The sequence below is a fragment of the Zeus faber genome (genome assembly GCF_960531495.2).
Source record: "Zeus faber genome assembly, chromosome: 14".
Classification (NCBI taxonomy): Eukaryota; Metazoa; Chordata; class Actinopteri; order Zeiformes; family Zeidae; genus Zeus; species Zeus faber.
The window spans coordinates 15,982,896-15,995,541 of NC_137200.1; the positions used below are offsets into that span (position 1 = coordinate 15,982,896).

General features: G+C 41.5%; 1 protein-coding gene across 1 annotated transcript in view; it reads right to left on the bottom strand.

Annotated features, from left to right (window-relative positions):
* Positions 1-12,646, bottom strand: part of igsf9bb (immunoglobulin superfamily, member 9Bb) — a gene marked incomplete at both ends in the record, with an annotated part of 111,731 nt that overhangs the window by 70,810 nt on the left and 28,275 nt on the right. Inside the window, one exon of the mRNA XM_080013361.1 lies at positions 10,414-10,605. Coding sequence (XP_079869487.1) covers positions 10,414-10,605 — 192 coding nt within the window. The remainder of the gene's footprint in view (positions 1-10,413; positions 10,606-12,646) is intronic.

Sequence of the window (12,646 nt, forward strand, 5' to 3'; positions counted from 1 at the left end):
TTCTCCATGTTATTGCTAGAAGCGTATTACCTAAGATTGATCAGATAAAGTGTGGGTACACAGCTCTAATCCTGATGTATTGATTATTACATGGTAATAATCAGACATGGTAAAAAAAGTGTGTTCTAAACTCTGACATTAACATCACAGGTTACAATGTTTTTTTACCAACACCCTACCCAAACAGTTTGACTTGTTTTAAACATCAAGCTGTCAAAGAGCGCTATACTGACAGTTTCTGGGTGTTATCTCCCACCTTCAGCTCCGGCCTGCATCCTACCCACCCTTAGCTCCCTCCTGGGACCCTACACCAAGTCTTGGTTTGTGCTGATGAGTGACTTAAATTGGGACATACTTAAACCCACTAACAAAGTGCTAAATGGCTACAATGGGACACTTCATCTCTCTGAGATTATTACCAGTCCCACACGGTATAACCCCAAATATCCAGAAAAGGCCACTCTCATTGGTGTTATCCTCACAAATAACCCTGTAGTGACCTTCATGACCACTGTTTATTTCCGTGTCCGTAATGGCGGTGCAGTTATACAGCCTGTCTTGATCACACATGGACGGTTGCTGAAAAACTTTAATGAACGAGTCTTCCTTCATGACTTGGCTACTGTAAAGTGGGATAGAATCAGCTTGCTGGTTCAGACCTGCCAACCTTGGGAAAATATTTTGAGTACCACAATTGTGTAACAGGGAGTCTCCGCGGCGTTTGAGTGACTGCAGCTAAATGACTCCATCGGTTATCCACACCGTAGCCGTCTTGTAACGAGGATAATCACATTGTGTGCGAGAAACTACGACAAACTATATATGTGACCCACCGCAGCAAAACCTGATATCTCGCGCATTTCTAAAATCGCCAGGAGCAACCAAATAAGTTGAAAAAACCTTTCTTGAAGGAAAATATCGATTTTCCCAGATTCGTGTTCCTTTGTGTTTTTTTAATCTCTCAACGTATTTTCAAAACCAATTGATTTTTAAATAGTACAAAAATGTTAAACCGTCAAGTTAATTATTCCTGTTAGATTACATGGGGAAACACAGTTTACGCCGATCGATGGTTTCTTTTAAAGCGACCATCAAGGTGAAGATTATTCCTACATATTCCAAGTGATGTGAAGTCACAATGTGAACCGTTTTGATAGAATTCAAGCTTTAAATCGTACTACTTTTACACACATAGGAGACATTATTGTGTAGGGGGCGTATACCAACGAAGAAGTAATGCTGACGTCACTTCCGTAAACAAGACAAGGATCCGGTTTTTACTTGTCTGTGAAAACTTGAATTTCCAAATCGCGTACCTTAATCTGACCAGTGTGGTAGATCCAAGTCAGAGTAAGCAGCGTGTACTGGACTACATTTTCCGCGAAGTCAGTTCTCCGCTGTATCTGATTATTATTATATTATGGCGTTATCCCAGACTTGGAGAATATTTCAAACAGCGTATTTCAACCTGAATGCGATGATGAAACTGAATATTTTCAAGAACCACCGGAGGAGACCGACAATACGCCCGTTATTGCTACAACAGAAGAAATTGATGACGTGATGAAGTCTGTTGAGGTTGGTGCAGATTATGAACAAGTAGCAGTGGACAAGATTCTCAAGTTCACCTGCAAATTTAGCCAGGGGAGAAAAGAAAACGAAAGGAGGCAGCTCCAAACAGGCTCTCAGAGTGTAGCTGGGGTAGCCATTTGCATTCTGGGAGCTGGCTGAATAAGGCCAAGTGTGGGGGGAAACTTTGAAGGTGATTATCCCAGAAACACAGTTTGCGAGAGTGCAAAGTGTTGGAGAGGCTAGTTCTTAAACAGCTTACATGTTTTTTGGATGTATTTGATATATTGTCGGGGATGCAATCTGGGTTCAGTGCAGGTTATGGGTGTGTAACTGCAACTCTTAAAGTACTTAATGATGTCGCCAATGCCCTTCATTCCAAACAATGTTGTGCTGGCAAATTAATTGATCTTACTAAAGCATTCAACATTGTATACCACACACTGCTTTTGGCAATTGGTGTCTCAAAACAAACGGTAGCTTGGTTTGGTAACTATCTGTCCGGACATACTCAGTCTGTAAAATCTGACAATCTGCTGTCATAGCCTCTGTCCATCTCTAAGGGAGTGCTGCAAGGCTCCATCCTAGCCCCCATTAATTTTTCCATCTACATAAACATTATAGCTCACTCAGTAGGGAACCCCTCTATCCACCTCTATGCCGACTACACTGTTTCATACTGTATTGGCCCATCCCTGGGTGCTGTCTTGAATATTCCTTCTGGGGAATTCAGAAGGAATATTCAGATTGGTCCTTAACACCAGCAAGACTAAGGTCATGTGGTTTGGCAGAAACAGTGTCTCCCCAGCTGGTGCAATCACGTCCTCTGATGGCCGAGAGCTCAAATCAGTCAAAACCTATACTGCACATATCTGGGAGTTTGGATTGACAGCGGTTTGTCCTTCACAGAACACTTGACCAAGCTGCAGGCCAAGGTCAAGGCCAGGCTCGGCTTCCTGTACAGGAATCACTCCTCTTTCAATGCATCTGCCTTTTCCTCCTCTGTAAACTAGCCTTCCCTTGAAACTACTTCCCGTAAAATCCACAGATCTTACTCCCACCTAACCACCGCTGGGTGATTAATAACACATTTTCTATGTGCTGTGACAAACTCGGAACACATTTATTTTTATCTTTAATATTCCATCTTTATTTTTAAGGTTCAGATGTTTTTTTATTTTGGAGGTACTGGTCTACTTTTTCGGTCTTTATTTCAGTTTCAGTTTCAAAGTGTGAAGGACAGTTAGGGGACAGGACTGGGTCCGACGTCCTATGGTTGGCTTTTGTTCTTTCAGTCTTTTTGTTCATTTTTTGCCAGGTATTCCAATAGTGTTTTATTCGTTTTAATTGATTCCTTTTCTTTAAGTTATTTTTAGTAAACTTATAATGCAATTAAGTTAAATATCTCATATATGGTTGTGGTGTGTGGTTACTGGAGTCAACTAACTAACTCTGAGTCTGTTGCACCTGTGTGTTTCTTGCTTTAAGTATATAAAGAAGAGAAAACCTTGTCAATCTAAAGGGATGGAGTTTTGTGGTTACGATGGTTGGATTGACATGCCATATTTTGCGTCAGCAGTAGGGTCCTTCCATGTAAGGTAACAACTTCCTAGGAGGTGTAGGTACCAGAAGGTATATAAACCTAGGGAGTTTAAGGATCTTTGGGCTTTTCATCATTTGACGGGGGATCCGACCATTACAAGCTGGTTAAAGATTTTCTTTATCATTCCCTGTCCTCGTCTCTGTCTTGTCTATAGCTGCTTTCACCCATGCACTCCGGACAATGTCCGCATAATCATGTCCGGACATTGTCCAGACGTGTCTACACTACCTGGAAATACTCTGTTGGGTTTAGGCGAGGGGTGGAGCCTGGGTAGAGTGTGCAGGAGGTAGGACATGGTGCAATGTCGCTGCAGAGTTTTAGCACACCCAAGATGGTAAACCAGGCTACAGACTTATCCTTTTTGGCGTTGATACTCCACGTAGTTGTAGTACCAACGTAGATGTATGTAGTAGATGTAATTTCAACAAAAGAGTGGAAAGAAATATAAAGCAAAGCAGAAAGGAGTATGAAGCAGCTACGCTCCATTCGCGACGATCCGCACAAAGGTAAAATACTGGCGCATGATAGAAACGTCATCAGCATGCGACAGGCCCACTCGCTCACTGCAAATTCTCCGGTCAATCGCCTGCTCTGCTCTCACATACCACACATTACGCAGACTTTGTACTAGGGTGCTGGCTGGGTAAAGTCCAGGTAATGTCCAAATGATTCGGACATTTGCATTCACATACAGCTCCTCCTGGTAATGTCCGGATAAGTTCAGGGTTGCAGTGCATGTGCAAAAGCAGCTTATGTCTTATCCTTTCCTTGTACTTCTTTCCTTCTCCCTTCCTTTCTTTGTCTTTTATGTGGTTTCATGTTTTATGTGTATTTATGTGTATAATAGTATTATGTTTATTGTGCTATTGTGTATTTTTGTATTTGTTTCTGTTTTCTTAATTCTCAATTAACAATTTCTTTAGGACCTTAAACGAAGTGATGTTCATATACATGTCTTTACATTTTTTTGCATTATCGGTTTATTCTATAATTTAGGATTTGCTATTATTCCATTTGATTCCTTTTGATGGTTTGCATTATCATATAATTTAATATCTGTTCATGTATTTTCCTTCATAATATCTGTTCTGTTGATTTTTGATTGGACTGTTAAGTTTTATCATTAATAAATTATGAATATAATTGGCAATTATTAAATGTAATTTTTCTCAAAGTCGCAAGACGTTTTAAAATGTCCCCCTTCTCTTGTACTGATTTGGAGGTCCTATGCAGGAAAACAGCGACATTGCTTCTTCTTATGTCACTTTTCCTCCTTTTACTCCCTCCAAATTTTATTTTTCCCATTTTCCATGCCTTGCCTCTATTTGTTCCACTCAGCTTCTTAAAGGAGGACAATTAAGTTAGTCAGACCAAGGGCAAACTGCTATCTGAGTGGAACACTGCCACTGTGTTTAACCATGGAATTCGGCAAACCCCGGATGTCAACCATCCCAGATATTTTCTATATCTGAGGCGGGCACAATGCAGGGCTTTAAGGGAAGACAAGTTTCCTTGACCTAAACCTTCGATCAGTGCTGTGACACTTGACTGCGGGTTAAAGTCGGCTTCCAGTAGGCTGTACAGCTTCTAAAATTCAGATTTTTCAACCTAAAACAAAATGTCTTTTGAAATGCAGCGCAGCATTGTAGAGAATATCTGAATAAATTTACATGTAATGTCAAATGCCCGAATGGGGTCTGCAACAAAGGAAAGAATAAGCAACGATGGATTGTAGCATAGAGATTAGGAAACCTGCGTCCATAACCCACTGTAATTTCTTCTCTAGCTCACTGTTGGAGTAATGAACAAGTGAGCTAGCTTGATTATACCAGGCATTTTGCCTTCGTGCTACAATGTCCGAGTCAGCAAGAATGTTCATTCTCTAGCGCTCGCCTCCGGATCAACTAAATCTGCTTATCGTTGCAGTGGCAGTCAGGAGGGCGTACGGATGTAAAGGACACCCCCTTCTTTATCTGATGCAGACTGTGGCCAATCAATCAACTGGCTCCTGAGCTGATATTGACACTGTCTACTTGTAAATTGAATGTTAACTGTATGCTGCTTTAATTGGATTAGTGGCATTATCAGCAATTTTTTCTCAAATTCAAACGTTTTCCCCTTGTTTAACGTAGTCCACAAGTTGTGGAAAACTGATCTGTAATGATAAATTGTGCTGAAAGTTTCAAGAGTACCTAGATGCAGACAAACTGCCGGACCTCCATAGGTTGAGAGGAAATCACGTGACCTCAGCAGCAGAAGTTGGTCTTCATGTTCGCTTTTTTCCCGTGAAGACATGTGAACATGGATTTAAAAAATTAATAACGCTTATTCATTAGAAATAAGTCAATTGACTCCAAAATAGGCCAATATAATGTTAATTCAATAAGACGATTATTAGAATTTTTTTATGTAATGTTTAAAAGAAATGTATCTATTAAACAATTTCTTATAAACAATTTATTAAATATGAAATGTGAATAGGCGCAGGACGACCCTGTGAGCTACTGGTGAAAGACAGTGACCCTTAGCACCTTAATTGGTTGCTCTGTTGTGAAAATCAAAATTTACCCAGCTATTATATTAAAACAAACTGACCCCAGCAATTTAAACCGACAAAAAATGACTGTATTTGAAAGTGTTACCCAAGTTTACAGTTCAGAACATCAGCAAGGAACACATAACAGTTAGTCAATAATGGAAAAAACAACAATAAAAAGTATATAACAATTAAGTCGCTTTGGATAAAAGCGTCTGCTAAATGAAATGTAATGTAATGTAATGTAATATAAATAGTTAATAAAACTATGTGTCTGGTATGGGCGTGCCAACATCCAAGATATAGCTTGACTCAACAGGTCATCAGAGCAGCAGAGAGGATCCTCGGCTGTGACCTGTCCACCCTTCAGGACCTCTATACTTCCAGGTCCAGAAGGGTGAAAGATTATCAGTGACACTCGTCAGGGAGAAATGATCCCCTGAGTAACCTGGATTGATGCGTTGATTCAGATGTGTGTAAGTCTTTATTCCTTACATGGAGAGAGGACATGAGGATTATCACACATCACACCAACTCACTGTTGTCCATTTATCCATCTGTTGGCCATTTCACTTGCAGTGCAATAATTATATTTTGTATGTTTCTGATCTCGTATTTTCTTCCTGTGTTAAAACTGTCTCCCTCTGGCCATGGTGACCTCTGCTTGGTGCCGGGTTTGTCCTTGGGCCTCCAGGATTTTGATGATTATCTAAAAAACAGTTAGCAAATGATCCAATCCAATGCCGTGCTAGATAGTGCACTTTTTTCCAGAGGGGTAAAAGATTGACCACACTAACCCTATAATAACCTCCTATTTCTCAGTAAAATTATTGAAAATATAATTTACAAACAATTACACTATTATTTATCCACTTATAATATCTATGATGTTTTCCAAAGGCCTGGCACTAAATTATATTTCCAACATGCTTTGAGCTGGTCGGGTCTCTCGGGTCCTCTGGCCTTTAACACATTCCAAGAGTTAATACTGAAGCTGGCAAAGCAGCCTTCTGTTTTAATGCTCCCATGCGGAAACAGTTTCCCAGTCGATCTGTGATATGCCCCCACCAGTTATCTATTTTTAGTAATAAATAATAATAAAAAAGCAAACAAACTTTTTAAACGAGTGAGGCGATTTCACAAAGCAAATGCGCGGCTTTTGCGGCTGCTAATGTCTAATTCTCAAAGCGCAAGCGAAGGGTGAAATGCACCGCTTACGGCGCTGCCACGCAAATAGGGTCTCGTTGTGCCACTCCTATTTGCGCATATTCAAAGTAGGTGTTATTCATACATTTGGGGCAAAATTTGCCCCTTTCTATGCAAATGAGTCTTGTTGCAAATAGCGTCCAATTCACACACTGCGAGAGACAAAAAAAAAAAAAGTTTAAAAAAAGACAGCGTATTCAGAGAGCTGGTGCAACTGAAGCGCATTAATAAGGGATGTCATGCCCAGACTTTCCAGTGATGTGTAAATTATATTTTGACATTATTGTCATAATTCTTATTACTGTCACGGCATCGGGTAGTTGTCCATGGTGGTTTTCATAGCACACTCCAAAAGCAACTTGTTGAAACTTTGAATAATGTTTTGTACAGAAAAGGCGTTACAAAGGTTGACAAAAACGGTTCTATAATTCCTCTTAAACTCAAAAGATATCGAATAAACAACTAAAAGTTATAGGGAATAGCGGTAAAGTGGTCAAAACTAACATTTAACCACAGATGGAATCGAACCTCAGGACCATGGACAGAGTAAAATATATTAAATGAACTGTCATAATTTCTACATTATAATATTCAAATTCAGTGAGAGCTAGTACTTCTTATTTCTGGAAAGACTCTTTTTATTGTTTTATTATAGATTTACTCATACTATTTCCATGTTTTATAGTCACTGCTCATAAACCAAAAAATAAGTAAAATCTTGGGTAACTGAGGTTATCTGCAGCAAGGCTTATCGTCCTCTGTCGATTAAATCGTCAATCGGCGATCGGCTCCAGAGGATTTATAAAATATGTATCCGCCAGGAAAAGTCAGAGCATTGAAACAGTGTAAGTGCAGTTTACCGTGTTCTGAAACTGATCCCCCTCTCTGAATCGATCAGAGCGGCAGGGAGAGGAAAAGAGGGATAGAGGGAGAAACATGGCGAGAGGGAGAGAGCAGAGAAGCTCTCTGCTCTCTCCCTCTCCGCTCAGAGTTGTTTTGGATTTATTTTTGATTATTTGTAACGTTCATTGTATAAAAGTGTTGTATTGTGTTGCATGTAAAAAAAAATACTGTGATTCTTCGCCTCTCGTTGTTGTGACTATGTGTTCTAACCCTTATTGTGAAGCGTATTGTCTGAATCAACTACGACCACGGAAATGGAATGTGACGACTTAAGTCGTTATACACAAGTACGTCTGTTCCCCCTGAAATTAGAATGTGTCTCCACATGCGTCTGCGATCAGTAGGCTTGGGCAGATTTACGATTAAATTGTCTATCGACGATCAACTCCGTCTGTCGGTGAGCGACTCCATCGATTGCAACTGACTCCATCGACTGCGATAGATATTGATGACAGACATTCTTTTTAATGCGGTCCCGCCCGTTGGCCTGCGGGCTGGCCGGTTCGGGCGGGGTGTCCCGGGTCGGCCCGGGTTCTGCGCTTGCGTCTTGTGCCTGCACTTGGGGGTGGATTGTGTGTGTGCGCCCCTGGGGTGCGGCATCTCCTCGTGCTCTCTGGGACTGGGTAATGCTCCTCGGGGTCGGGCTCGGGGGGTTGCTCCGTGGGCTTCCGGCTTCTTTGGGGGCCTTCTTTGGGGTCTTCTGTCGCTGTTTGGCAGGGTGCTCGGGGCTTTCCTGCAGCTGTGGGGTGTCTATGCAGCTGCGGAGCTCAGGGGGGGCTTCGAGGCCCTTTCTGCTGCTTCGAGGCATCACAAAATAATACACCTATACACCAGAACCATTTGAGATAAGTGCTGTACACTCACCGATGGACACATCACACACACACGCACACACTACAAACACCCACTTTGAACGCACCCCAACACCCTCCTGGTTGCATTCCTCTCCTTTCCTCCCTCATGACAGGAGGAAGCCACGTGCCCAATTGTTGTTCCATTTTTCCTGGACCTGATTCACTCTGTTTTTCAATACATGTTTATCTCTAATGTTTATGTTTTCCGTGTAAAACATTGTTTGGTTCTATGTTTAATTGCCTCGCCCGTGGTGAATCTCCCCCTCTTGGTGTAGTGATTAGTTGTTTATAGACCCAAATATGTAAGACAGTTCTCCAAAGAGGGGGATTGGTGGTGGCTCTGTATGACGTCCTCAGGACAGACTTGTCGCAGCAGTTCTTGATGATTAAAGAATGGATAAAGAGTTGCACTGCAGGTTGAGAACTTGAACTCCACTTTCAGACTAACTCTGTCCTAGATGCAATAGCATATAAATACTCTGTGTTGTATGCCTAGCATGCTGATAGCACGGGTAAAAAAATAAAATAAAAAAATATAAAAAAAGAAACGGTGTAAGTGCAGTTTATCGTGTTCTGAAACAGGAGCAGAGAGACAGATAGGGGGAGGGAGAGAGGGGGCGGAGGCTCTCCCCCTCTCTGCTCAGAGCTGTCGAGCAACCAGTGGTGATCGGATCTCACTTTCTTTTAATAGACAAAGATTTAGATTTATTTCATTTCCTTAGTTTCTTACTTGTATGGAAAATGAAAAATGTAAACCTAACTCAGAGAATTGTGTATTGGAGTGGAGAGTGGAGTTTGTTTCTCATCGAGACAGTGGTGCGTGCCGGCTCTTATTATTTTAGATCTCTTTCCTTTTTGTTTGTTTCATGCATGTATGACACAAAATTTTTAAACACAACTGAGTACTGTCCCACTCCGTACGGTTCCAAAAAAGCCTGTACATCCCCACTGACAGTGGGGCGCGTGAACCACCCCGCACACACGCGTGGCGCCTGATAAAATCGCATATCGCCGATCGCTGCCCCCCCAGCGATCGCGATTGGAATTTTGCATTCTAATATACTGTGATTATAATATAGCAATGTGTCATATAATCTCATAGAGAAAGATCAAGATTTATTTAGTTTCTCAGTTTCTTTCTTGTATGGAAATTTAAAAAACGGAAACCTAACCCAGAGAATTGGTGTGGATTTTTCTTTTTTTTCACCCCCGTGCTTGTTTTCCCTCCTTACACCGAAAAGTGAGATTATGGGTTCGAAAAAATTCACCTTTAAGCTTAACTCTGCGTTGTGTCACCAACAGAAACCTGCTGCAATTACTGCTGGTGGATGAAGCGCTCAGCACCAGAAATGTACAATCCTGTTATAATATAAAGTATATACCATTAATCTAATATCTAGGAGTGTCAATAAACCCATGGTATCTAGGTTGACTCTAATGTCTGCAAACACCTTTCTTTGATCATCTTCACCAAAGTACGTGAAATAGCCAGAAGGTGGCAAGAAGACCCACTAAAGTCTTACAAGAGTGAGGAAAAAAAAAAAAAACAACGTGAATACATAGACAGCAGCAGCTGACCCAGTTTGATCATCTGGTCATCTTTGAGGTCAGGATGGATTTGCAGATTACTTCCTACAGCAGGCCTCTTCTTTATTTTTTGCAGACAAATCACTCTGAATTCTCAAAAGACCAGTCCAGTCTTCTTAGAAACCAAAACCACAGCAAGGCACAAACTGTCTTACCCGCGTATTCTGGGTCCACGTGGGGAGGGTAGAAGCGAAAGTTGATGAAGAAGGGGATGGGCATTCCATACTTGAACCACTCCACCACGTAGGGCTGACCGTTGAGGGGGTGGGACGCGTCGCATCCCAGGATGACACTCTCACCAGCACGCGCCGTCACAAACTGGGGCTCCTCTCGCACGCCGTGGGCACCTGCGGTGAGGGAACGGATTTGTGGTCAGGCTGAGAAAAAGCATTGTGGGAACACGTTGAATTAAGTCAGGTAACCGTGCCACCCTTGAAGGTACTGTGTCGAAATTTGGAGCATGCATCTCAACCAAAAGCCAAAAGCCTATGATTTTTTGAGCTTGGTGGTACAAATAAAGTGATGTGGACTGGAGAGGTTGCCAGTTAAGTGTTTTGCTCGAGGGTACATTGGTAAAGTTTCTATATATACAGGGACGTTCTTCTTGAACATTGCAAATGGCTGCTACAAAAAGAAAATGACACAATTTTGTGTCATCACTTGTACTGGCTATCTGATTGGTATTCTCACAACAGACCTACTTGGGTTGACATAAGTTTGCGAAATGGGTAACGTGAATGTGGCCGATCTGATGACTGTTATTACCTCTGTTTAAATGCAAACCTTTTAGCCTTCTCGCTGGAAGCCCATCAATTTGCTTCGTGAACACTGTGTCTGAAGGAAGGCTTTTGGAGCCACCCATCAACCCTCAGCAAATTACTTTGTAGCTTGCCTTTATGACCGGAGAGGGGTAGCGTTTTACCAGTCAATATGGCTAATGAGACGTACTTGCTTATGGTTGTGTCTGGGGAAGTAATTCAGAACCACCATGTTTGCTTAGAACCCAAGAAATGATGATCTACAGCAGAGCTCGCCACTCATTAGTGAAAGCCAGTCGGGCTTATTTGCTTTCAATGGAGTCCAACAAAAGCCAATGTCCACAGGGATGAGATATGTCAGTCATTTGGGTGGTAATGCTTTTTAGCATATTCAAAATAAATACACGTCAATTATCTTCATAGACTTGGAGGACTCAAAAAGCTCAAGTTGGTATGTGTGTCTGGTGTGGGCGAGTCTTTAAAACGGGCATTTTGAGTCTTTGCCATTTAAAGCTATTTACAGCTTCAGATAATAAGTAATAATCATAATAATAATAGTAAATATAGATGCAGGCAGCAATACAGGGTCATACAGCAATACACAGTGTCCATTTTAGTCGTGTTAGTGACAAATTACATTTGAAGCGTTGGTGTCTTTCTGTGACTAATTACAATTTCACAGGTTTTAGATTTCCGACACGTTCCTGGTACATGAACGCATCATTCATTTCCACAGTCGGGTCGACTTGACTCGACGTTCTCACGACTTTCTGTGGATTCATGTTATTTTGTGTCCAAGTTTTTCGATGGGGTACTACTCCATGAAACTGGAAAACGGTTGACGTTTTTACGTGATTATTTACAATTCTCGGGATACTATTTTTCACATTTAGTTTGTCCTCATCACATCACATTGTATATTATGGCCTGCGAGAACACCCTGGCCTGGAAGAGGACCAGCGAGGGAAGGATGAAGAACAAAGGGTGCGAGTGAGCTAGGTGGTGTGTTGCAGTGTTGCAATGCCATAATACAAGGGACGACTGAAGCAAAAGACAGATAACCAGGTGAAAACTATTTACCCTTCCAAGTGATTCCAGAGTTGCATTACGCTTTCAATCCTGAAAACATACTTTTGTCCGCTGGGTAACTGCAACAGCACTTTTTGATGAATGTAGCTGCATTCAATCAATATCCTATCAGTCAGAGCCATTACTGTCGAGCTCGCCAAAATGTGTTGAAACAGCAAGAGCTTTGGAATGCGTGTGACCTCGACTTGTGGTGAAAATGAAACAACGTAAAAGTATTCCTGTTATACAGGGGACGGGTATTTGTTATTACAGTTAATTCATAACTGCGATATTGAAAGAGAAACGCTAATAAAGCAACTGAGCACAAGTATGCAAATATCATGTTATTTTATTTATTTATTTTTTTCGGGAGTGTTCAAAATCTGATGTAGCATGTAAAACATCGGTCTGAATGCCATGTCACTTAGACTGTGTGGATAACATACAAATAACACATTCCCTCCTTACACCGCTTGGAGGTTGTTTGTCAAGGGGCAAAAGTATGCCTGGTGACTGGTGTGGGTGTCTTTAGCGTGCACACTTATGCTTGCTGGCAAATCCA